At 43.0% G+C, this 27042-nt stretch overlaps 1 protein-coding gene across 4 annotated transcripts; it reads left to right on the top strand.

Moving 5' to 3' along the window:
- The first annotated feature begins 521 nt into the window (after positions 1-521).
- LOC136845045 (myb/SANT-like DNA-binding domain-containing protein 4) lies at positions 522-26790 on the top strand. 4 transcript variants are annotated; one of them, XM_067114783.1, is made up of 6 exons: positions 522-802; positions 14577-14819; positions 19837-20067; positions 23928-24227; positions 25377-25579; positions 26195-26345. In XM_067114783.1, exons 1-6 carry the CDS (start codon positions 655-657, stop codon positions 26210-26212), a joined length of 1143 nt encoding a protein of 380 aa, XP_066970884.1. In that variant the 5' UTR covers positions 522-654; the 3' UTR covers positions 26213-26345. The 4 variants fall into 4 exon arrangements, with proteins under 4 accessions (XP_066970884.1, XP_066970882.1, XP_066970881.1 ...); XM_067114780.1 differs by having other exon boundaries at positions 526-802; positions 25377-25542; positions 26195-26790; XM_067114781.1 differs by lacking the exon at positions 14577-14819 and having other exon boundaries at positions 525-802; positions 25377-25542; positions 26195-26790.
- Positions 26791-27042: the final 252 nt, after the last annotated feature.

Below are 27042 nucleotides of genomic sequence, written 5' to 3'. Positions count from 1 at the left end.
AATTAAACAAATTTAAGTAAATCTGAACCAGTTAAAGATAAGCAGTTAAAGGAATGAGTGGGACAAAAAAGCATAGCAGAGAGAAATGAATGACAAGACAACCTTAAAAATCTATAGAAACTATCAAGAAAACAAAGAGAAGAAATCTGGTATGATGGCACTGAAAAAACAATGCTTATTAGTCGGACTAGGCTAGACTCACTACAATGAAACGATTGGAATAGGCTAAAAGGGCAAGATACAAAATGTTTGTGCTGTGTAGAAATAACTGAAAACTTAGATAATTTCTTACTCTACTGCTCAGCATATAGTGACATAAATAGATATAGATTTATGCAGCAGCATTATCAAGAAAGTAACGAGGAATTTATGGCTAATATCCTTCTATTTGCAGATATGTCGAAAGAAAAAAATCGAAAACAGGGAAGAATTTATAAAAGATTCGTGGTATTTATTTATTTACAGACAATAAACTTCAAACAAAGGAGGAATAGCACGAGCAAGTGAGCCGTTTCACAGGTAAATCCCGCCTGCTACTACTACTACAACACGTGGCCGCCATTTAAACCTGTTCGTGTGTTAAGTTCAAGCTCGCGTCTGTTATTTAACGCGATTATAACGTTTGATTTGCTTCAGGAAGTGATCATTTGCATTATGAGTGACACGTTAGACCCAATCAAGCTCAGAGTAGCTGGACTGCCGGCCAGAGGTCTGAATGGGAGGGGAAATAAGCAGAGGTTGTTGGTGTTGGTGGACCGCCTGAGAGAACCGCTGGAACAGGTCAAGAACGAAGAGGAAACAGGTTTGTGGCCAAAGCCTTTTTCTCTACTTATTTTGTGCATGTTACTTTACATTCGATCTTTTCACAAGTAGAGGCGTGTGGCTAGGGCATGTCCTCTCGTTGGTACCTCCCGGCGGCCGTTGTCTCGCATCGAATTCGGCCAGATTTTTCGCGGTTCGGGATTTGCGGATCGACACATTCGCGATTTTTCTCGGTGGAACGTAACTCCGGATTCATTTCGTGCTGAAGTTTAGGTAAATGCATACAGTTAGCGATATCCCTTAAGCATTAGCTCCACACGGACTGTATGGAGCGGTTCGCGAATACGCACGGGACAGACATTGGCGAGCCACATGTTCAAGAATGGGTTGGCGAAGGAAACCTATTACAGAAGGAAATCTATTACAAAAGGAACCGTACTAAACTAACATGGCCTACACTACCTAGTAGGCCGTGTTACGGTATTATTTTACTTATGGACATTAATTGCTTTCAACATAAAATATAGGTTTTTCTGTTGTATTATGATGTGATTTGAATGATTTTGAGGTTTATTTCATCGCAAATGAATACTTATCTTTCCCCGGCAAATGATATATACAAAATTAATAAAATTACGACTTGTCAGAATACTGCACCCCTCGCCATAGCTAATATGGCAAAACTGTCGTCAGTAAACACAGTTTTGCCGTATTAGCTATGGAGAGGGGGGTGCAGTATTCTGACAAGTCGTAATTTTATTAATTTTGTATACAGTATATCATTTGCCGGGAAGGATAAGTATTCATTTGCGATGGAAATAAACCTCAAAATCATTCAAATCACATCATAATACAACAGAAAAAACTATATTTTATGTTGAAAGCAATTAATGTCCATAAGTAAAATAATACCCGTGTTACTTAGCCGGGATCTCTGTCCCTCGACTCCCCGGTGAAGAAAACTCCACTTTATACCAAAAGTTCCCATATAACGTTGCGCATGTATGATAGCAAAAATATAATCAGTTCTGAGGTTCATTACAGGTTAATTACAGTCGAGCGACAAAAAATAAGTTGTTCCAACTCAATATACAAACTGTTGGTCCTTTACATTAGGAATCACGGTAGATCTAAGTAGTAGTTCCACAGTGGCAATTTCCTTCAAATTTGACTTTTTCTACAGTTTTTTGGTTACTAATTATTGATTTACCTTCAATTTTTGTCGCACGAATGTAGTTAACCTCTAATTAACCCCTGAAGTCCATCCAACAAGGGGTTTCCATACACGATCTTCACAAGATAGAGCACACGTATGTCTGTTTGGAATGGTTCATATCCCGTCTGGCAAGTGCAATAACTTGTTAACGTATGGGTACTGGCCCCCCCCCGGGCCAGTACTAAACACGGTGAAGGGACATTCCATTTGGCCGACAACAAACAAATGCACCGCCAGTATCAGAAGCCCTAAAAGTGTAGAAAAAACCAGTTTCCAAGGTAAAAACAGGCATGGAGCTAATACTTAGAATTACCAGAATTACTTTCAGCGTAGGCTGGAAATGGCCGTTAAACTCTTGAGCAACGTAGGCTGGAATACCTGCCTGCCCGGATGTAAACATTCCAGTTTGCTTTCAGCCGTCGTGCATTGCAGACGTGGTTTCGGATCTCTTTGCCTGATGTCATTAAGCTCTTATTATCCCGGTGGGATCTTTCTGTATTTTTGTATATATTATGTGTTTGATATTTATTGATACAAACCCACGATTTGTGATAACCTTGCATAAGCCGTCATTCCCCTGCGCTGTGTCTTGGGTTTGACAGCCAAGGGCGTATTTAGAGGAACGTAACTGAGTGGTAATGCTTCACTTCCAGTAGCCCTTTATTTAGATACTGAAGGCGTTCCCCTGTACGTTTGGAGATATTAGATTGGTACGTAATATCTTCGCTCCCCTTCGTTGATCGGGACGTAAGAGTTTCCTTCCCTTCTTGGGCTCCCCTTCCATGTACAAGGGAATGATTACTTCTTTCATACTTGTGCTGAGTGTTGTTTTCGCCGCCTGTGCTTAGTTAGTTGCGGGGCAGGTGGGAGGTTGCCGGCGTCATCTGTAAGTTACGCTTCCACTGCGCCCCATGGTGGCCTCCCCTCCGTCCTCCATAGGTTCTTCCTTATCTCTCCTTCAGTAGAGATCTCGCTCCTTCACCCTATTCGCTCACTCGTTGGGCGAAGACCATGAAGGGTGGGGGTAGCGGGCGGTCGGGTAACCTCTTCTTGGGTACCTCCTCTCGCTGCGTAGGGCAGTTTCTCTCGTATCGAGAGGAGTCTCCCTCTCTAATCATCTTTGCTTTTTCTTTCAGGTTGACAGTGAGCATCACAGACACAGCATTAGTTGGCTGGATATCTCAAGGGAAATCTTGCATGAAGGAGTCTTGACGTTCATTCAGTTTTGCTTCGGGATCAACCACAGTACCTGGTTGGATGACATAGTTCCACGACAGGATCGTTCCAACTCTGTTCCCGCTGATGTGGATTGATCACTGTCATTGCTGGCGTATCTGTGGTCCATCTGTTGCTCCTGTTTCCTGTGTTATACTCCTGTTAACTCGACGACAGTCTCTGCGTGGCTCTTCTTGGTCTCCTGCTGCAGCCATCCTGATCGTTCCTGTCGCTGCTGGTGACTTTCATGTGACGTCCCTGGCCGTTGCAGTAGTTCCTGCCTTCCGAACTGCTTCCGTAGCTCCTACATCGACTGTCCTGATGGTGCCTGTTACTTCTGGTGGTTGTGCTCGTGGCTGCTTCCGTTCTGTTCCTGTCTAGCTGCCCTGGAGGTTACAATGTCCCCCATCCTGTAGAAGATGTCGGCGTGAAGGTGAAGGTAGTTGCCCTGTGGAAGTGACGTTCCTGGCCATTGCAGTAGCTCCTGCCTTCTGAACCACTGCTGTAACTCCTGCATTGGCTGTCCTGATCATGCCTGCTGCTTCTCCTGGTGGTGGTGTCCTGGGGCTCGGCTTTCCCCACCTGCCTCCCAGTCTGGATCGCGTTCGCGTGATCGTCTCGGTTTGGCCCCACTCGGTTTTTTCCGGATCGGGTTCTCGGTTCTATTCAAGTGAACTTTCTGCTCATCCCAGGAAAGCGCTTTGCCACGGCACAAGCGCTCTTCTTCCCCAGTGTGGCGGTAATCTCCTTCGGTTGATTATCGCTCACAGTCCGCCTCTCCTGCTGGTCTTACTGGCAGGACAGGCAGGGGTAATCTTTCTCCTCACCTGTTCTCTTTCCCTATCGGTTGTTCCGAGAGGCGCGAGACGGACAGACAGAGCTCTTCGGAGTTTGGCTTCCTGGTGTGCTTTGGGTGTCGGTCCCCCGATTGTCTCATAGTACAGCCAGGTAGCCAAGGAGGGTGTCATGGGATCTGTCAAGGTCTCCAGGGGGAGAGGTAAGGGAGTTTCACACTTCGGAAGCAGTGAGGGTCTTTCTCTTCAAGTTACGACCGCCCTTGTTTTTCAGAGAACTTCGCACCAGTTCGTCGATGCAAGGATCCTGGGACAGGACTGCGGCTCCCCCAGTGAATAATTTTCATCACTCGCAACCCTTGCAGTTCCCAAGAGGCCGAGCGTGTTGGGGGCCACCACGTTCCTTGCTTCTGAGAGCGTTCTGGACCAGATGAATTCTCTTCTTCAGAAGAGTTCATTCAGGTCGAGACACCAAGCTTCTCCCCTGCCTTGACAGAATACGAATTCTTCTTGCCTCAGAGGGTCTGGCCGACTGCAGTTCTGTGGGCAATTCTGGTGCTAAGAAGAAGGACTTTGTCCCTATTCGGATCTCTGGTTTCGTAAGTCCTGATTTGGCTCAACCCTTAGGAACGAACCTTTACTTGGTTCTGCCTTTCTCTTGCAGAGATTTGCCAGATACCTCGGTAATCAGGGTTTGTACCAGGGCACTGCCTTGTCCTTTGGACAATGGCCAAGACCTTGGGGTCTTAGTCATCTCAATTCGACCTTGAGTTCAAGCCAGTCCCCATCAACTCCTAAGAAGTCTGAGGCTTCGGTAGAAGGTTGCGGAACACACAGCTCTCTTCTTCCCTTTTAGGAAAGTGCACATAACTGTCTCTTTCCACCCTCTTTCCCATAAGGGAGGAGGGAAGAAGGGAAGAGAGAAAGAAGTATCCTACCGGGAAGAAGTTCTCCTACTGCAGATTCCTGAATGAAATGATACTTATCAAGTCTCTGTAGTTGGCTGCGACATTGCCGAGACCTGGGAATGGATTCCTTTAGAAGTATCTATTTCCCTTAGGTCTTGGCAATTCTTTTCATCAAACTTCCATCCTGCTTCCTCTCCCGTGCTCCCAGTTTGGGAAATGCCACCCCTCCTAGAGCTAATTGTCTCAGTATCCTGCCATCTTGCAGAAGCTTCCCCGTGGTGGAGAATGGAGGTCTGCTTCCATTCCTCCATCCTTCTTTCCTCTTTGAAGTATGAGGAAAGAGTTAGGCTAATGCTTGATTGAAGGAACCTTCGAATATGCTTGCACATTCCCCTCACATCGTGTGTCTACTTACAGATTCACCGATCGAGGATTAAGCGCACATCTGTAAGACTGTCTTGAAGGTGTGGGACAGAGACAATTAGTACCTTCTCATCACCATCCTGGACTCAAGGCAGCCTTTTGGCCTTCCGAGAATTCAGGATGAGTTTTGCAACACTCAGTGGTTTGTTGAACAACAAAACCACAGTACTGTAGTGGCATTTGTCGACAAACAAGAGGGAATAATTTTTTCCTCCTGTTTCACATGTAGACATTTGCAGGTACTCAAGTGTTCTATAGTGCACTCGACATTTCAATTATTCATATGCATCCCTGGTGGGGATGTATTGGTAGGCGAGCTTGGCCTCGAGTTTGAGTGATTGGGACGGAACATGCTGCTCATGCGAAGATTCACAAAGAGACTGCTCGACTGAGAAATCCCTACCATCTTTCTGTTGCCTCCCTGCACAACAAGTTGGTAGTTTTTCATGCTCCTTCATTCCAGACCTAGGGGCTACTACGGTGAGGCATGCTGTCTTTCTGGGAAACTTGATATCTATGTTTTTCCCTCTGTATTTGTCTGTTTCACTAGGGATTCTCAAGCATTGCTCACCCCGAGTTACAGACAAATGCTGGAAGACTTCGCCTCTCGCCCGACCTGATAGTCGGGCAACGAGAAGAGTTCTGCTTGACCCAACTTCCTGTGGCAGCTACAGAAGAAGCAGTTCTTTGGGCAGTACATCCCGATGTGTTCAGGACTGGGAGACTTTCCAGCTTCCCTTGCAAGCATAGGCTTTCTTGCCGAACGGCATCAGATGTAGCTGGATATCTCTTAAAGTCCTCTGCAACACCCCAGGGAATGGAACCATCTTCGCTGGTGGGTGTCATTGACGGAGCTCCTTCTCAGGTCAGAGTCGCTCTTCAAGTCTGGACTTCCTCGTCTTCTCTGCTGAGGGTTGCCTCTCTCCCTTTCATTTGTGAAGAATGTAGGCCCTTGTGACTAGTCTTCTATCTGAAGTAGCGTTCTTCTCCTCAGTCGAGATTTAGCTACAGATGAAAAGCTTCCTCGTTCTTGCTGTCCCAGGGAACTGTTCCCTGGGTGGCATGTGACTCTCGTTTAGGGTTCCTGTCAAGTGCTCTGCACATGCCCTTACAAGAGTCGTCAGATAGAGATCTGCCCTCTTAGGACCATCTCTCATCTCGCTCCGGCCTTGGCGTAGAAAACGGAAGAACTGGTGAAGGGGATCAATACCTCTACTCCTTCTTGGATGTCATAAGGGGACTCCGAATCCTTCGGCATCTGTTGTACTTCTTGTTCCCTTTCTCCTTGGACTTTGTATCGATGATCCAGATCAGTCGATACTTTGTCCTATTACAAAGCTGTGGTACTTTCCGAAAAGGCTCGACATTCCTAACCTGGATGTCTTCGACGTTTTCGCTAGTACTATCTCTCCCAAGGAAGAAGTGTCTAAGGACACATCTTTCTCCTGGCTTTGTGAAGCGATTGAAGGAGGTACTCGATAGGTGGCGACGACGACACCGGTACTTTCCACCTGAGAGCTCATGAAGTCAATGGCTTGGTCCATCCCTCACATTCTGGAAGTTTCTGTCGGTCTGGAAGCAAGACGTGGTCTCATAGACCACACTCTTGTCTTCCTGTGGTCTTGCCCACAGGCCCATGGAAACTATTTTCATTGGCCCTATGGTGGCTGCTCAACAAGTTGTGTTTTCTTACCTGGCTCCTTCAAGAGGACTGTAGTAGCATCTCGTCTAAGGTGTTGGTTCTGGAAGTGAGAAGGGTACCGAGAGTGACTGGCCTCTCTTCCTCCTCTTTCCCCGTCCTCTTACTTCTCCTCCTTCGGGATGAGAATAGGACTCGAACCAGTGCGTGCTGGATCTGGCGCTGATGCTGTAAGACTACACATCGAGCACCCATTCTATTTTTCTTCTAGAATCATAGAAGCAATTCTGCTCCTTCCTCTAGCAAGGGGAGGAAGGATAGACTGGCAATAAGGGAACCCTATATCGGCTTTTCCTTACTGCCTCTGACTCTAGATTCTTCTAGCCTATTTCGTATGAGTTACGTTTCCTCACTCATGTGAAAAGGTCCAGTATCTGACATTTGATCTTGTAGTTCCTACACTCCAATCAGTATGTCAGAGGCACGGTACTCCTCCTCACTCTTTCGACCAGGAGTAGCCCAGGTGTGCAGAACTCCAGTCAGTTCAGGAGACTCACTCAGATTCCTCCCTCCAACCAGTGAGTCTTCCTAATGTAAAAGACCGACGGTTTGTATAATGTGTAGGACTGACAGTTTGTATAATGTGTCAGAACAAATCTCAATTTTTCAATGTAAATTGTATTTTTCTTAACTATACAAACCTGAGGTCCTTAACATTACATATTATGCCCGCCTCATGCCACCCCTCAATCTGAACCTGGACCAAAAGGCAAACTGGAATGTTTAGATCTGGGCAGGCAGGCATTCCCGCCTACCTGGCGGTAGTTACTGCCTAACCACCTTGCTCAAGAGTTTAACGGCGGTTTCCACCCTACGCTGAAAGTAATTCCTAAATGTAAAGGAACTCAGGTTTGTATTGTTAGGAAAAATACATTTTGTACATGCAACTTACCCGTCAGATATATACTGTACTTAGCTATAGTCTCCGACGTTCCCGACAGAAATTCAAATTTCGCGGCACACGCGACAGGTAGGTCAGGTGATCTACCATACCCGCCGCTGGGTGGCGGGAATAGGAACCATTCCCGTTTTCATATCAGATTTTCTCTGTCGCTGGTTCCGGCAACATCTGTTGTTGGTTCCTTCTGCTTAGACTTTCATTTTTCGCTTGCTGAGGATTATTTTGGACTGACCTTTGGTGACGTATTGGATCTTTGGCTTGGCATACGCTTTTGTGGACTGTTTTTTGATTTCGGCTTTGGTATTTTCTTAAAGAATGTCTGATCAGAGTGTTGCACCGGTGTTTCGTGTGTGTGTGTTAGGTCTGATTGTAAGGTGAGACTACCGAAAGCTTCGGTAGATCCTCATACTGTGTGTTCGAGGTGTAGGGAGAATGATTGCTCTATTGAGAACACGTGTGTTGAATGTGAGAATCTCACTGAATTGGAATGGAAGGCTTTGAACTCTTATGTCACGCAAGTTGGAGAAGGACAGAGTTAGGAAGGCTTCTTCTAGAAGCTCTAGTAGGTCTCTTTCCAAGGAGGTAGATTTAGAACCTAACACTCTTCCAGATTCTCCTGTCACTCCAGTTGTTTCAGCTCCTTCTCCCTTCGTCGAACCTGTGGATTCGTCGTCGGAGATGGCTGCAATGAAGGGAACGATCCAAGATGCAGTTGCAGATGCGTGCGTTGGAGGAAAAGAAAGTGAGAAGTGATAGTGATGTGTGTAGTGTCCCCAGTGTAGTGGAGGGGGCGTCTGACCGGCTCCGCATCGCTCCTAGGCCTAGACCTCTTCCAAACTCCCAGACCCAGTGGAGGAGGAATGTCGACAGCCGCAAGGGGGATGAAGAGCGCTCCCCAACGGTCAGGCGTCCCTTCGGCAGCGCCTGTTGTTGACGCGTCCCAGGCTGCCTTAGATCGCCAGAGAAAAGGGATCTTGAAGAAGTGTTTCTCGTCTTCTGCTTCTTCTCCTAAACGTGGTTGGAGTTCGGCTGAGGAGTCGCGTCCTTTGAAGAGGACTTGGAAGGCTCCTAGAGGAGACGCTTTGGACTCTAGCCCTGAGCGCTTCCCTGAAGGTTCTCCTGTTTCTAAGAAGAGAACTCGAAGATCTCCCTCCTCTTCTTCTGGTGTTCAGGAGTCCACCAAGCAGATCCTGGTAGGCCTCCAGGCTCAACTCGCTGCTCTTGCTGGCTCTTTATCAAAGAGCTCCTCTCGAAGGATGCCTCTCTTCCGATCAAGTCCTCCAAGAGACACTCTTCTCCCAGCAAGTCGTCTTCTGTGAAGCGTTCTTCTCCTGTTAAGCGCCCCTCCAGCAGCAGGCTCTCCTCTCCTTCCAGCCTCTCCTCTCCTGGTAGGCGCTCCTCTCCTTGCAGGCGCTCCTCTCGCGCTCCTCTCCAGGCGCTCCTCTCCTGGTAGGCGCTCCTCTCCGTCCAGGCGCTCCTCTCCTCGGCGCTCTTCGTCTCCGGATAGCGCTCTTCCACCCAGGCGCTCGCGCCCAGCGCGCTGCGTCGTCGGTCTTCTCCTGTTGGAGATACTTTCTCCACAGTCAAACGCTCTGCTCGTTCCTCGCCTCGTAGAAGTTCTTCTCCAGCCTCCCTCTCGTCTGTTAGGCGCCCCTCTCCCTGCAAGGGCTCCTCTTCAGTTCGAGCTTCTTCTCCTGTCAGGCGCCAGTCATCTTGCAGGCGCTTCTCTCCGGATCTTCGGTCTCCAGTGGACAAAGGCTCCTCTCCTTCTAGGCGCTCTTCTTCTGGCAAATGCCCTTCTGCTTCTAGACGTTCTCCTCCTCCTTCTGGCCTGGAGGCGTTATCGGAGGACGAATCCCCTAAAGATTTCACCATTTCAGATTACAAGAGGTTGACAGCTCTTCTGGTTCAGGAGTATGGAGATTCCCTCAAGCCTGCTTCTCCTCCTTCTCCTGGTTCCATGCTCTCGAGCACCAAGGCCTCGAAATCTTCCTCTTTAGTCAAGATGCGTCCTACGATCTCCATGAAGAAAGCGCTTAAAGGTTTCGGAGAGTGGCTCTCTTCGAAGAAGGATGCCGGCAAGACTGTCTTCTCCTTGCCTCCCTCTAGGCTTTCGGGAAGAGCGGGAATGTGGTACAAAACTAGGGAGCCGATGGGGTTAGCTCTCCCCTCTTCTGCTGGCTCAGACTTTTCTTCGCTTGTGGATTCTTCCAGAAGACTCTCCCTTAATTCGGCCAAGGCTTCTTGGGGACTTTGTGAATTGGACCATTTCCTCAAGGGCCTTTTCCGCGTGCTGGAAGTTTTCAACTTCATGGACTGGTCTCTAGGGGCCTTAGCCAAGAGGAGTCTTGAAGAGGATTCAGTCAGTATGGAGGACCTCAGCAGTGTGTTGTCTTGCTTGGACAAAGCTGTGAAGGACGGCTCGATGGAGATCGCTTCCCTGTTCGGCACCGGCCTGCTTAAGAAGAGGTCAGTATTCAGTGCTTTCCTCTCCAAATCGGTCTCTCCTATCCAGAGGTCTTCCCTCTTGTACGCTCCTTTGTCTAGCCATCTTTTCCCACAAGAGACTGTGAAGGAGGTCTCTCGTTCTTTGTCTGAGAAGGCTTCTCAGGATCTGCTGGCTCAGTCTTCAAAGAGGATGAGACCTACTGCTCCTCTTGCTAAGAAGGAGAAGACCCCTTTCAGGAGCCCTTTCGAGGATCCAGGTCTATCAGGAGGCGAGGCCTGAAGAAGATCTAGACCTTCAGGACTCCCTTCCAGGAAGTCCAAGTGAAAAGCAAGTCCTCCAGACTCCAGTAGGTGCCAGACTTCTAAAGTTCATGAAGCCTGGGCACAGAAGGGAGCGGACGAATGGTCCCTCTCTGTTTTGAGGAAGGGGTACCTCATTCCCTTCTTTTCGAAACCTCCCTTGACAACAACTCCGAGGGAGTTATCGGCGAGATACAAGGATCCTGTCAAGAGGCAAGCCCTTCTGCTAGCCGTCGAACAAATGCTTCAAAAGGCTGCCATAGAACCGGTACAAAATCTTCACTCCCCGGGATTTTACAACCGTCTTTTTCTTGTGCCAAAATCTTCGGGAGGGTGGAGACCGGTCTTGGACGTGAGCTCCCTGAACTCGTTCGTCATAAAGAAGAAGTTCTCTATGGAGACGACGTCTTCAGTTCTGTCGTCTCTTCGTCAGGGAGATTGGATGGTGTCCCTGGACCTTCAGGATGCTTACTTCCACGTTCCCATCCATCCCTCCTCAAGGAAGTTCCTGAGGTTCATGGTAGGCGGCAGAACTTTTCAGTTCAGGGCTCTGTGCTTCGGACTTTCCACAGCTCCCCAAGTGTTCACGACCATTCTCAGGAATGTAGCTCACTGGTTGCACTTGGAGGGGGTAAGGATTTCCTTGTATCTCGACGACTGGCTAATTCGGTCCAATTCGAAGAACCGTTGTCTGGAGGACCTTTCTCGCACTTTAAACCTAGTCCAGTCTCTAGGACTTCTTGTAAACCTCGAGAAGTCTCAGATGATTCCTCAGCAGGAAATTGTCTACCTGGGGATTCGGATGGATTCTCGGGGTTTTCGAGCTTTCCCTCCCTGGAAAGAAGGGAACGCTGCCTTCAAAAGGTGACAGACTTTCTAGAGAAAGACAGTTGTTCGGCGAGGGAATGGATGAGTCTGCTGGGGACCATTTCCTCGCTGGAACAGTTCGTTTCTCTAGGAAGGCTTCACCTCAGACCTCTTCAGTTCTTCCTGGAAAAATCTTGGGATCGGAAGTCCCAGGAGTTGTCGGATTCCTTCCAGATCTCTTTTCAGGTAAAGGAACATCTCCGTTGGTGGTTAGACCCACAGAAGCTGGGTCTAGGAATTCCTCTGCAACCGCCGAGCCCTCGCCTAGTGTTGTTCTCAGACGCGTTGGAGTCGGGTTGGGGAGCGACACTAGGCTCGGAAGAAGTGTCAGGCACCTGGGACACGGATCAGAGGTCCTGGCACATCAACATGAAAGAGCTAGTAGCCATTCATCTAGCTCTTGCCCGCTTCGAACTTCTGGTCAAGGGATCAGTAGTTCTGATCAATTCCGACAACACCACAGCCCTGGCTTATATCAGGAAGCAAGGAGGGACGCATTCCTTCTCCCTGTACATTGCAGCAAGGAACCTTCTTTTATGGGCGGGGGAGAGAAACATCGTTCTCCTCACCAGATTTGTTCAGGGAGAAAGGAATGTGAGAGCGGATCTGCTCAGCAGGAAAGACCAGGTTCTTCCCACGGAATGGTCTCTTCATCAGGAGGTTTGCGAAAGGCTGTGGTTCCTGTGGGGGAGACCTCATATCGACCTCTTCGCCACCCATTGGAACAAGAGGTTGGAGAACTACTGCTCCCCAATCTCGGACCCCAGAGCAGTAGCAATAGACGGCCTTCTCCTAGATTGGGACAGTCTAGACGGCTACGCTTTTCCCCCGTTCAAGATAATAGGGGAAGTAATAAGAAAGTTCATTTCTTCAAAGGGCACCAAGCTCACCCTGATCGCTCCCTTTTGGCCTTCCCGGGACTGGTTCACAGAGGTACTGGAATGGATGATAGACTTTCCCAGGTCGCTCCCTCTCAGGAGCGATCTTCTCAAACAGCCCCACTTCGACAGATATCACAAGAACCTTCCCGCTCTAAACCTAACTGCCTTCAGACTGTCGAAGGACTGGTTAGAGCGAAGGGATTTTCGCGCAAGGCTGCGAGGGCTATCGCCAGAGCCAGAAGATCTTCTACCTTGCGCCTCTACCAGTCGAAGTGGGAAGTCTTTAGGAGATGGTGTCGATCTAAGAAAGTGTCCTCTTCCAGTACCTCTGTAATGGAGATAGCGGATTTCCTTCTTTACCTAAGGGAGCAGTGTAACCTGGCGGTTTCCACCATCAAGGGGTATAGGAGCATGCTGTCATCAGTTTTTAGACACAGAGGTCTGAACATCTCTGATAATAAAGACCTTCACGACCTTATAAGGTCTTTTGAAACTTCTAAAAATAAGTCCCCTAGACCTCCCAGCTGGAATTTGGACGTGGTCCTAAAATTCTTAATGTCTGATAAGTTTGAGCCTCCTCGATCTGCCTCTTTCAGGGATTTAACCAGAAAATCGTTGTTTCTTTTCGCTCTTGCTTCTGCCAAAAGATTGAGCGAATTACAAGCTTTGGAAGGTTCTGTAGGCTTTAAGAAGGACTCTGCGATCTGCTCCTTTCAGCCTCTCTTCTTAGCAAAGAACGAGAACCCTTCAAAACCTTGGCCTAGGAGTTTTGAGGTCAAGGGACTCTCCGATCTTTCAGGACAGGAGCTAGAACACACACTCTGTCCAGTAAGAAGTCTTAGATATTATATGGAGAGAAAGAAACAGCTCGGAGGTAACACTGAAAGTCTTTGGTGCTCGGTCAAGGATCCTTCAAGAGCAATTTCCAAGAACGCCCAGGCTTTCTTCATTAAGGATATTATCAAAGAGGCTCATCTTTCATGCAAAGACGAACATTTTCAGCTCCTAAGAGTTAATGCTCATGAGGTGAGAGCCATAGCTACTTCTCTGGCTTTCCACAAGTCTTGGTCCCTCCAGTCTATTGTGGACTCTACGTTCTGGAGATGTAACTCAGTGTTTGCTTCTCATTATTTGAGAGATGTTCGTGTGACATATGAGAAGTGCTTCTCTCTAGGAGCTTACGTATCCGCGGATTCGGTGCTGGGTCAAGGAGCTGAAGCTAATCCTATTTAATCTAGTGTTATTTTTAATTATTTGTTGCGTTTTTTATGGTCGGTTGAAAGAGTGTTGAGGGTCTCTCTCTTTCATCTCGTATTACTAACAAGGTTAGGCTTGGTCAGGTGGTCGGTTTTGGTTGTTAGCTCCTTGTAGTTGTATTACCTAGCTCTGTCATGTAAGAGGGATAGCCCCCATTGATAGGATTCAGGTAGAGGGCTCTGTCTTGTAAGTGGGTTAATCCCCATTGACACGATCCATAACAGGCTCTGTCATGTAAGTGGGTTTTTTCCCCATTGATATGATCCAGAAGGGCTGTCAGTCTTAGGTCACTTCCTCGCTGAAGCTCTTGAGGCATGCAGACTCATAGACAGTATCCATGAAGTCTTCTGCCCAATCAGGTAAGAACCATGGTTTTTGTTTATTCCTACAACATATGTTGTTTCCCGTTTTTTAGTTATTAGCTGTCTCTTGCCCTCCTCCAAGGGTGCCAATCAGCTAAGTATATATCTGACGGGTAAGTTGCATGTACAAAAATGATATTTTTATGATAAAATAAAGTTTTGTACATACTTACCCGCAGATATATACGATTAATGGCCCGCCCAGCCTCCCCTCAGGAGACAGGTGGAAGAGAAAATCTGATATGAAAACGGAATGGTTCCTATTCCCGCCACCCAGCGGCGGGTATGGTAGATCACCTGACCTACCTGTCGTGTGCGCGAAATTTGAATTTCTGTCGGGAACGTCGGAGACTATAGCTAAGTATATATCTGCCGGGTAAGTATGTACAAAACTTTATTTTATCATAAAAATATCATGTTTACTTTCAAAAATTGTGATTTTGTATCTAGTTCTTTTTATCAGTGTCCAAGTGTTGATACTTGTTTTATTTCCCTCTCATCTTTATTTTCTATTTTTTTTTTTTTTTTTTTTTTTTTTTGCAGAGGTTAAGAAAGAGCTTGGAAATGGGTATGATGGTTCCATGAAAAGTGAGGAAATTGATATAAAGGAAGAGTTGATTGAACCAATGCAGGAGCCATCTGACACTGAAGATAGACGAGGAGAAGAGCGAAGAGCTCATTCTTGGTCACGTTCTCCAGATTCAAAGAAGCAGAGACCAGCAGTTGAAGTAATTACAGTGAAAAATGAACCTGAATATGACAGATCAAAAGTAATATTGGATTGGTGTAAGTACAGTAGCTATTATCATTGTGTTTAACCTCTCCCTCCTCTTCTTTCCCAAACTTATTGTGTAAACATAGTGCTGTATGTGTTTCTTTTGATTGAATGTAACATGGTTGGTGTTGCACCCTTGGATGATTTTGTATGTCAATCTTTGGTTGTCAGTGGGTATATAATTCAGTACAACAGTTTCTTTTGCCATTTAGCACAGGGGTCTTCAAACTATGGCCTGGGGGCCACATCTGGCCCACCACATAATTTCATCTGGCTTGCAGCTAATACTCAAAAGCTCAGGTGTGAAGGCAGTTAGTTGTCTCCCATACTTCTGGTGCTGGTATTGCCCTTGGTATGATCATTTTCATATGTAGATTGCCAGGTGTCTTAAACTTTGGAGTTACTCCAAGTTCTCTTAGTAAATATAAAAATGTCATTCATTTCTTAAACTAGTTTATTTCTTAGTAAAGAAAATTGTCTTAGTGTGATTTCTAAAATGACTAATTAAAATTCAAGATGTTTTCATGTTTACTCAAAAACAAACTATTTTTCAGGAAATGAAATTATGTCAGTGCTGTATTCATTAAGGATATTTATCGGTTCCATGAGAATGGGGCTTAAAGTACTTTTTTTTAAGAAATGAAATTATGTCAGTGCTGTATTCTTTAAGGACATTTATCGTTTCCATGAGAATGGGGCTTAAAGTACTTTTTTTTTATGCTTCATATATAAAGACAGTGTTGCTAGAGCCTCAATGGCTCAGTCGGTAGAGCAGCAGCCTAGGACTTCGTAGAGGTCCATGGCGCGGGTTCAAATCCGCAGCCGACTGGTCAGAGAAGGCGGACACTTTGCTATCCGTGTAGACACCCCAGGATTACGTATGTAATCAATGGATAGGTTTGCTGAAAGCAAATGGGTGTTACAGACTAATACACACACAAACAAAGCCACTCCAACATCTAAAAACATTACAGACACCTCACACGTCTCGAACTGTTGACCTAACCACCCAGTTCTCCTCGCTGCTGGGAGAAAGGGAGCTGGGATTTACGATACATCGCGTACACATCGTTACGGGGTCTAAGCGATGTCAGGCAGGGCAGCCGATCGAGGCCACGGCCTACCCCAATGCCAAATCAAAGTCCTTCAAAAAGAAGGCATCATACTTACCCCATATAAAAATGGGAAAAAGCACGTTAAAACGAAGAAGATATAAAGACAGTGTTGCTGTTCTGAATGAATACAATATGCGTCAACATTATGAGACTAAACATGGCTCAAGATATTCTCACTTGACAGTAGTAAAAGTCCTACAAGAGGGCTATGCCATCCCGTTCAGGGAAAAACCTCCTTTGACATCCTCGCCCATCAGCTTAACAGCCTACTCAGAAGGCTCGGAGAGGTTTGTGGCCCTGAAGGAAGAAGTATCGTTGCTACTCAAGAAAAGAGCTGTGGAGTTGGTCGAAGGCATAAGCACATAGGGGTTTTACAACCGTCTATTCGTCATTCCCAAGGCATCGGGAAGTTGGAGACCAGTCCTAGATGTCAGTGTGTTGAACTTTTTTGTGCAGACCACCAAGTTCAAAATGGAAATTAACTGCTCAGTCCTGTCAGCCATTCATCAGGGAGATTGGATGGTAACGATCGACATGGAGGATGAGTACTGCCATGCCCCAGTACATCCGGACTCAAGGAAGTATCTGCGGTTCGTATTCCAGGGGATGAGTCCTTCAGTTCAGGGCTCTATGTTTCGGTCTCTCAACAGCTCCACAAGTATTCACCCATGTTCTTGCCCCTGTATTGAGATGGCTCAATCTCATGGAGCTACTGCACTCCCCATCAAAGAAAAGATGCACGGAGGACCTTCAAAAAACTCTCCTATTGGCCCAAGAGTTGGGTCTTTCATCAATGTCCAGAAATCCCAATTTATTCCGACACAGTCGATTCTCTGTTTGGGGATGAGAAGCGATGCTCTGATTTTTCTGGCTTTTCCATCTCACCAAAGGATTCAAGACTGCCTGAAGAAAGTAAGAAAGTTCATATCTTGCCCATCGTGCACAGCCAACGAGTGGATGAGTCTGCTGGGCACTCGTCCATCGAGAAGTTCTTGCCTTTAGGAAGGTTATGTACAGGAGTCCTACAGTTCTTCCTAAAGGCCAGCTGGCAGAAGAAAACTCTCCCAGACTCCTTCATGTTCCACAACACTCCTGAGATCAAGGAGGATCTTCGGTAGTGGCTTGCAGAGGAGAGGTTCTCAATAGGAAAGTTATTGCACCCGCTGAACTCCGGCCTAATGTTGTACTCAGTCGTGTCGGATCTGGGTGAGGGGGTGTTTTTGAATGTCATAGTAATATCTGGGAAGTGGTCGTTGGAAGAGAAGAAATTACATATAAATATAGGGGAATTGAAGGTGATTCACTCAGCGTTTCAACATTTTGTGACGGAGACTTACGGCAAGACAATCACAGTCCACTTGGACAACACGACCGCACTGGCCTACATCAAAAATCAGGGAGGGACTCATTCCTTCTCCCTTTATGAAGAAGCCAAGGATCTGCTTCTCTGTGCAGAGATCAACCATACCAGGATAATAACTTGTTTCATCCAGGGAAAGTTAAACGTTCTGGCGGACGAGTTAAGTCGCTGCAAGCAAGTCCTTCTAACGGAATAGACACTGAGTCCACAGGTGTGCTACGACCTTTGGGAATGGTGGGGAAAACCATCGGAAGACCTGTTTGCGACATCGAGGAACCATCGTCTCGCCATCTACTGTTCTCCACCCCAGACCCTTGGGCATGGGCAATGGATGCCATGATCCAGGACTGGTCGGGCTTAGATGGCCATGCTTTCCCAACATTCAGCATGGTGAGGGAAGTCCTAAACAGGTTCATGCCCCACACCAACGTGTCCATGACGCTTGTAGCTCTGTTTTGGCCACAGAAGGAGTGGTTCCTGGATCTTCTCAGTTTCTTAATAGGCTTCCCCAAACTGCTACCTCAGAAGAGAAGCCTTCTAAAGCATCGTCACTTCCATCGCTTCCTTCTAGGCTTATCTGCTCTTACTCTGACAGGCGTCAGACTGTCAGGGAGCTTGTCAGAGTGAAGGGCTTTTCAAGAAAAGCTGCAGAATCAGTCGCCAAATGCAGATGTCAGCCTTCCGCTAATACAGTATCTACCAGGCGAATTGGACAATCTTTCGTGACTGGTGCTGAAGACACGGTGTACCGTCTTCTAAAACCTCTGTAGCACAGATCGCTGATTTTTCTATATTTCTGAGGTCCTCTCAAGAATTGGCCAACTCTACAATCAGAGGTTTTACAGAAGATCTCTGCTAAACTCTGTTTAGACATAGAGGTCTCAAGCTGTCTGCTAATCAAGACATAAGCTATCTAATTAAGTCCCTAGATACTTCCAAGCAAGAGAAGTCTACATCAGTTGACTGGAATCTAGATGTCATCGTCAAATGGCTCTCTGGCCCTACATTTGAGCCCCTTCATGCTTTATCACTACAGCAGAGAGGTTCAGCGAACTACACACCTTCGGTAAGTGAGTGGGTTTTTCGCAAGGAGATGCGACCTGCTCATTCATACTTGGATTCTTGGCAAAGAACAAAACCCTGTCCAACCCTTGGCCTCTTTCTTTTACGATCAAGAGCTTGTTAGATATCCTTGGACCAGCAGACCAGGAGAGAACTCTGCCCAGTTAGAGCTGTTATTTACAACTTGGATAGGCCCAAAGGGATTAGAGGTCCCTCTCGGAATCTATGGTGTTCGGTAAAAATCCCCTCACGACTGTTATCTAAGAACACCTTGGCCTTCTTTTTAAAGTGTTATTTCTGAGTCACACTTGAAGATTCGAAAAGACGATCTCTATTGTAACAGTAAGAGCTCATGAGAGTAGAGCAGTCACCACTTCGTTGGCTTTTAAGAACTTGTCGCTCTCCACGATTCTCCAATCAACTCACAGGAAGTCAAAATCAGTGTTCGGCTCCAATTATTTGCGTGATATGGAGACAGTCTATAATAATTGCCGTATGTTAGGTCCATTGGCCGTGGCTGGCATGGTATTGGGGGAAGAAGGATAGGGGATATACAGTAAACCTCCCTATTCGCGGGGATGCGTACACACCCCCCACGAATAGCTAAAACCCACGAAGACTTAGAACCCTTCTAGAACTGTGTATTTTGATAGTTCAAACAGACAAAAAACAGACTAAAAATGCTTATACAGGTATTATCCTACTTACGATGGGGTTAGGTTCTCAAAAAAATCATCGTTAGTTGAAAAAACTTACGAAATACCAAAACCTATCTCGAACATAGCCTAGTCTACACTAGGGTATTTGGTACCATGTATACATACAGTATATGGTAGCCTAGCCTGCACTGTAAAGTATACTCTATACATACACAGTATAGTAATTATTAATCAGCTAATTCTGGAGGTTCATGCAGAGTGACTTATGATAATTTAATGCAAAGAGAAATTTAATAACAAACAAGAATTACATTAGCCTACACTATGGTATACTGTATATATATATATATGGTAGCGTATTCTCCTGCAGTAGCTCTCTTAACAGATAAGGAAATGACAAGCATTGTTTTTCGATGCCAGCAACTTTTTTTACTTCAAATTCATTACATGATTTAATGTTTTGGAGTAGAATATGTCCCTGTGTCCCACCTCCTATGAATGTGGAATCAGCTACGTAATTACTTGGAAAGTTACTTATATAAAAATGACATTTTTTTAATAAAACAAAGTTTTATATATACTTACCAAGTAATTACAAAATCAGAGCCCACCCTCCTCCCCTCTGATGGACATAATGTACAAACAGAGTGAGATTGTCTGCTAAGTTGTTCCTAGTATTCCCGTTACTGGGCAGGACTGGGCACTAAATCAAAGTGCTACCGCAAATTTTGAATTTAGGCTGCCTCACTAGCTAGAAACTATAGCAATGTAAAATTAGTTGGTAAGTATATATGAAACTTTAATATAAAAATGTAATTTTTTATTTTTATAGGCGGTGAGAGGAAACCAGATGCTGATCATGAAGGTCCACCACCAAGGGCTTTTTCTGCTAATGAATTTGCTGAACCAAAACGAGGACGCTTTGAAGAGAGACGAGGTGAGAAGCGGCAAGCATCCAGCCAGCAAGGACCCCCAGATTCCAAGAGATATTGTCTTAAAAGTACCGATAAACATACAGACGAAGGTCCTGGTTATGATAAAGAGGCAGTGATTCTTGAGTGGTGTAAGTTAGCTTTATAAGTTTTTTCATTTGGTGAAACAAAGGAATTGCTTTTATAATTTGCATAATTTGTGGTACTCAGAACATTTGCTTATGGAAAGTTTCATTCAGTGATGTACTGTCTTCAACCAAAGTTTCATCCAATGATCTCTTAGAGATTGTCTTCTATTTAAGCAAAATAGTGATCCAAGTGGTACTTAACCCTTAAACCCCCTCGATGTGGGTCCACCTTGACGTGGTGAGCGGCTCTTGAACTCCAGGAATTTGTTCTCTGGTTAGAGTCCAAGAGTTTCACATATATAATTATATATTTGTTTGGGTTTAATTTTTGTGGAATTTTCCACTTTTGCTTAAATTTATTGGATCTGTTAAACAGGAAAAGATATCATAGCTGGGATTGGGTTTATATCCGAAGCTAAATATTGGAAACAGTGCTAGGACCAATAATTGCCGGATAATGTTTGGATCGGCATTCTGTCCGGTTTGCCCATAACATGAGAAGGGTGGGGATGATTGTATTCTAGTAATTTGTCAGTTGTAGCAAGCGGGTATGGCTTACACTTGGGCCACTTTAATCATGTGTCATCCCCTGTGGGGTAGGGTAGGGAGCAAACATTTGGGAGTCGGCTCTCACTTGTGCCATTGGTGGAAGAATAAACTCCATGAAAAGCTGATGATATCTTTTTAAGGTTTTCAGGTTTATTTAATTTTTTTTTATATATTTAAATCTTCATGTCTAGTAGCTTTAAAGATTCAAGTACCCCTGGGCCCTTTGATGGTAGTGACTCAGCACAGTTGACTACTGCTGGAACTTTCTCTGAAAAAAATCAAATAAAAATCCTAAACGTAATTACACTGGAACCCTATGCTCCAGTACAAAGTAAACAAAAAAAAAAAAAAAAAGCAAATATCTTGACCCAACCTAGACTCACATCGACTCCTTCTTTGGGAATGGAAATTGGTCAAGATTCCTGACCTTAGAAACAGAGAAGAAAATATCAGCCTTGAAATTAGAAAACTTCCTGTTGAATCAACATTCAACTACTGAAATTTCATTCAGAAAAATAAAAGATCAGATGTGGTTGATAGAAACCACAACAAAAAATCAATCAGAAAATTACTTAACTATAAAAAATATTGATAATATAAAGGTACATATAAAAAATATGACAATATAAACAGTGTGCAGGGTACCATAGTACTCCCTGATAATGATGAAAAACCAGTAGAAAAAAATATATTGCTGGATTCCCGTAAAAAAGGGTACAGCAGAGTATAAGATTGAGAAATATACGACATAGCCAGTAGAAGGAGTACAGTAAACCCCCCGTACTTGCGGGGGATGCATACCCCCTCCTCCCCGAATAGCTTAAACCAGCAAATACTGAGAACCCTTCTAAAAACACTTAGAACTGTTTATTTTGATAGTTCAAACACACACAAAACAAACTAAAAATGCTTATACAGGTATTATCCTACTATGGGGTTAAGTTCCAAAAAACCCATCGTTTGTTGAAAAAAACGTAAGAAATACCAAAACGTATCTCGAACATAGCCTAGCCTATACTAGGGTATTTGGTACCATGTACTGTATACATATACGGTAGCCTGGCTTACACTGTAAAATATACTCTTTACATACACGGTATACTAATTACAGCCAGTCCCCGGTTTACGACGGGTCCGGCTTAGAACGTTCCGAGGTTACGATGCTTTTCAAATATATTCATCAGAAATTATTTCCTGGTTTATGACGCATGTGCTGGGTTTATGATATGTCATACGCTGATCCGACAGAAGAAATATGGCTCCAAAACGACAGAACAATCAAAATTTGGAGGCTTATTTGATGAAAAACAATAAAAATGCAGTTTACATCGTTTTCAATACACCCAAAGCATTAAAGTAAGGTCTCAGTTATTTTGTCGATTTTTGAAGATTTTTTGGTTTACGACGATTTTCGGTTTACCACGCAGTGTAAAAAGAGAACCCCGTTGTAAACCGGGGACTGCCTATTAATATCAGCTAATTCTGGAGGTTCATGCAAAGTGACTTATGATAATTCAATACAAAGAGAAATTGAATAACAAACAAGAATTAGCTTAGCCTACATTATGGTATATTGTATACATACACAGTAGTGTAGCCTACATTATACTGTACGAATGTGCATCTTTTCCATGGATCTTTTAAAATGTTATGCTTTAATACACTGTATCCAATAATATTGTATATATTCTTATATTGCTTTTGTATTAAAAATTGCATTCATAGCGATCAGTGTTTTGGTTCGGAAATGTTTACGCCGTGTTTATTTCGCTGCATTTAACTCAGTTCAGAGCTCTTTTCTTGCTTCTGGTTAGCATAAATAAATCTCTAGAGTCTAGATACTTTATTTATAAGGGGCAGGGTTATTTTTCATTATACAAAGTGTTTTTAAGTCTAAATGTAACTAAAATACGTCTTGTTTTGAAACTAATTTATCTATTATTTTCATTAATAGATGATGATTGACGATGGCCATTTGGGGCCATTTGTTTCGTGTAAAAAAAAAAATTCAAGATTCCATTCGCTATTTTCACTTTATTTCATCATAATACGAGCTTTACGTATTTATCATTTATCGGCGTAAAAATAACAGTAATGTGTTCTTTCGTGCCCAGTAGTTTTGATTAAAATACTTTCTCTCCCATTTTAATTATCATCGAGTTTCATCCATGTTGCCGTTATACGATAATTTACAGTATAGTCATTAGCAGCTTTAACATTGTTTTCTTACCTTCAGCTACAATTTACAGCTTAAATTCAGTAGTATATTTCCTTGACGATCTTTTAGCCACACCAGATAAGGGTATAATGTAAAAAAATATATCAGTCCTATTCTACTGAACGACATTTGTGCTATAACGTACGGTAATTGTCTATTACCGCACGATGGTTGAAATACAGGTAAATGGCTGTTGTTATCCAATTCGGTTATAAGCAAAACAGCAGTTTCTTGGTTGGTTGTTTATGGCTGCACGCATTTACGCAAGAGTATAATGTTATTAACAATACTTTAATCATTCTCTTTTACTTTTTTAACTTGTAAGCTTGTGGTAACTTATCAAACATCATTTTAAACCAGCATTGATTCACAATACAAAAAATGCATTAACACAGTATACAAAACATAGCATTTTATAGAGAATAAATAGACAAAATACAAATTATTTCTTGGCCAGCTGATTGAGAAACACCGAGGTCTCTTGTTATTGTTACGTTTCGGGGACGCCACCAATAGATGGTGCTAGATGTTAACATCAAGTTTTCTTTGATGGTAAATAAAAGAAAATGGACCAGTGATTTTAAGGGTAAACATTTTTCAGTGGTGGTAAACCAGTTGCCGTATTTACAACCTTTCTTTAACTTACTCACAAACTTACTCCCAAACCATCACTCTTGTTCTTTACTAAGAGTAATTCTTAAGAGTAATTCATAATGACCTCGAGCACAACTCCTAGCTAAGTTTAAGAGTAGGTTTAAGTCGAAGAAAAGTATTATGAAATGCAAAGTAGGACAAAGTTCGTGTTTGGACTATTTTAATAATTTTCCCAAATCATACCTTATTTTGTGCTTTTTTGTTATTTATATATTGTTGTATAATATTTAGTAGCTGTATGACAAATAAATTAGTTTCTGTTTAATCATTACACCTAAAAAAAGAAATAGATATTTTCCAAGTCACTCGAGGTTTTTGGGCACTAACTTTCCGACCAAAACAAATACGCAACATTTGTAAAGTGTAAACAATTTTCGCGGTAGTCTTGAATAGTCACAGAGCTTTTGTTTAAAATTTCTCTCTTAATTCGAAATGTCGACAGCGCAGTCAAATATTCTGAAACCATATGAAGTCAAAAGAAGAAGAGAAAATTGGACATATGACCAAACATTATTGTTAGTCCAGTTAGTGGATGAAAATAAGGAAGTGATAAAAGGAAAATTCAGTCCGAGGCTGCGCTACAAAGACAAAAAAGCTGCGTGGCAGAAAATAACCAGGGAAATCAATGCGGTATTTCCTTCTGTTGTGAGGACGGTTGGCCAAGTGGAGAAGCGGTGGTATAACGTTCAGCAAAAAGGGAAAAACACACTAACAGCAAGGAAGAGATTGTTTAATATTACAGGTAAGACCAAATTTGATTTGGCAGTAAGCCATTGTATTTCAGGGAGCGGGTGCACGACCACGGGCTGCCGCTAGTTTGGCGGCCAATTTTCCGCCAAATGACTAAACTAAACTAAATAATAATAATATATTAATATCTTAAATCTGGGCTTTGATACCAAGTTATTACTAAGGAATGTAATCAGCGGCCCGTGGTGGTGCATTTTACCCTATTTCAGATAGGGCTGTAAGCCAGCCTTTCTTGCATTCTTAACCATTATCCAGATATGGCCATAGACTTGGATGCAAACTAAGTTTTGTGGGGATCTCGGTTTTCCATTTTTATTGTAATATGTATGGCTTATACTGCCTATAATTAGAATTTCCTGAATTGAGGTATGGGATCCAAAATAATTGAAGTTCAATAAAAGGCTATGCTGTAGACCCATTCTACTATGGCCAATTACCTAGCCTATATTAGATTAATCCTTTTTTTGACAACTCTTGGCCTAATCAGATATGAAGTTTGAAGATTAACTTTGCCTAGGTTTAAGGTGCCAAAATAGGAAATACCAGTTTTGGTATGATTTATTGCTGGCATTTCAGGAGAATAATGAGGAGGTAAGGAAATGCACTGCCGAGCACCAAAGGTGCAAAGCAATCAGCTAGGGGGTCTTGGGTGAGCAGCAGCTCCCCCAGGCGGGATCTGGGGCAACTGGCAGTGGCCCAAAAATTATTAACCTTTTACAAGCAATTTTAGATCAGGTTTATCAGAGAAATAAGCTGCAAATGAAGAATAAAAAATATAGATTTACTGAGTTTTCACACTTAGGCTATCCTATTGGTATTTATTAGGTTGTGTTGTAAATTTTTTTTCTACTTTAGGTAATGGATGTAGGTTAGCCTGTATGTATATGTTCAATATATATAAACATACACATTCATGCATGTACAGTACATGTATAAAAGATAAATTAATAAACTTGAGTGGATATAATTTTATAAACTTGTCTGCTGATTATTTTAGTGCTTTTGGATTGACTATTTTTATTGTCATGTTTTAGGGAAATGATAAAAAAATCAGCTTCAGATTTCTTGAGTTTTCATATTCCTTATAAAATTTCTTGAATTTTCTTATTTCATCAGTCTAATTTTATCTCTTTCATTTCAGGCGGAGGCCCTCCTGAGAAAGTGCCAGATTTGGACCCAGTTGTCAAGATTGTTGAGGATGTGCTTAGTTCAGATAATGTTACAATAGGTGGTGTCAGCGGGATCCATGAACATGATTCTGAAGAAGATATTTCTGAAATGAAATGTTTAGGGGAATCCAGTAGCAGGTGTGGACTTCCTCTGTATTCTGTAGTACTGTATAAGGTATATGCTGTAATATCAAGTGTATTAACTTTGAAGGATAAGTAAAGAAACAGCCATGAACTAGTGGATTTGTAAAGAATTGCACAATAATTTTTGTTGATAGTATAAAGTTTTAATCTAAAAAAATATTTGTTAGAAAAATAGCTGAAATTCGTGAAAAGTATTAAAATCTTCTCGAATATAATGATGGGTTAAGTTAAGTGACACCAAAAAGTAAGGCTAGCTTAAAAAAAAAAAAAAGTGGTTAATCTAGTGTTTACTTATACCATGAAAATTGTAAATATATACTCCTTTTACTGTATTAACTCCCATGTCAAGTTGAAAAATTGTCTATAAGGTAAGCCAAAGTTGAAAAAATGTTAACGCCAGACCATTGATGTAGTTGTTTTCAATACAAATTATTACATCTAATATACTAGAATGATTATTTTTGAGATGCATACAGTAATTGCTTTTAAAAATACTACAAAAAAAAGATTAAATATTTTGAAAAACCTTAATAATATTGTTAAAAAGTCTCAGTACAGTATACATTAGTTTTAATAGCCATAAGAGCAGTTCAATGATCTTTTATTTATATAGGTAGTTTATTTGATATATTTCCTTTTTTTTCAGGCAAAATTTTTACTCTGAGCAACTTCCGGCTGATGAATATTGTGAGGAAATTCCGTTCGAACCGGATTATGTTATAGAATTGGATTCTTCCCTTAATAGACATCCGAAAAGAAATGTCAGTATTGAGCCTTCCAGTCTTGTAAGGAATACTCAGGAGGTGAAGCCTGAGGGTGACTTTCAAAGTAGAGTACTCACCTTAATGGAAAGGGCTGTTGAGCAGCAGACATTATTGCTTAAAGAGCAAAGGAAAATGAATCAAGAACAAAGAGAAGTGAATAGAAAGTTATATGAAGACCAAAGAAGACTGACTTTGAGTGTAGCTAAAATGTGTGAGTCAGTGGTGAAAATGGCTTTGAGTGTAGCTAAAATGTGTGAGTCAGTGGTGAAAATGGCTTTGAGTGTAGCTAAATCGTGTGAGTCAGTGGAGAAAATGGGTTTGAGTGTAGCTACATCGTGTGAGTCAGTGGAGAAAATGGCTTTGAGTGTAGCTAAATCGTGTGAGTCAGTGGAGAAAATGTTGGAGGCTGTGAAGGCAATATTAAAACAGAAGGTGCCCAAATGAAAATTACAATAAGCTTTTTTGGTATGTCTTTAATATATATTATATATATATATATATATATATATATATATATATATATATATATATATATATATATATATATATATATATATATATATATATATATATACATAATGAATCTGTGATGGTACATTTAATTATTGACCTTATTTAGTTCATGGAATGGCTTTAATTTGCTATTTATATTGAATCACTTTATTATTTTTATTTCGACATATAGGACATAGTTTTTTTACTATTGTTCAAAATATACTCAGGTATTATA

This window comes from Macrobrachium rosenbergii, chromosome 13 (genome assembly GCF_040412425.1).
Source record: "Macrobrachium rosenbergii isolate ZJJX-2024 chromosome 13, ASM4041242v1, whole genome shotgun sequence".
NCBI lineage: Eukaryota > Metazoa > Arthropoda > Malacostraca > Decapoda > Palaemonidae > Macrobrachium > Macrobrachium rosenbergii.
This window is presented reverse-complemented; position numbering and strand designations above follow the sequence as displayed.

Excerpts from the sequence above, each read along its gene's own strand:
- LOC136845045 (XM_067114780.1), top strand. The coding sequence starts at position 655 with ATGAGTGACACGTTAGACCCAATCAAGCTCAGAGTAGCTGGACTGCCG. Across the intron at positions 14,820-19,836 it reads AAAAGTAATATTGGATTGGT|GCGGTGAGAGGAAACCAGAT; the intron begins GTAAGTACAGTA and ends TTATTTTTATAG. Across the intron at positions 24,228-25,376 it reads GAGATTGTTTAATATTACAG|GCGGAGGCCCTCCTGAGAAA; the intron begins GTAAGACCAAAT and ends CTTTCATTTCAG.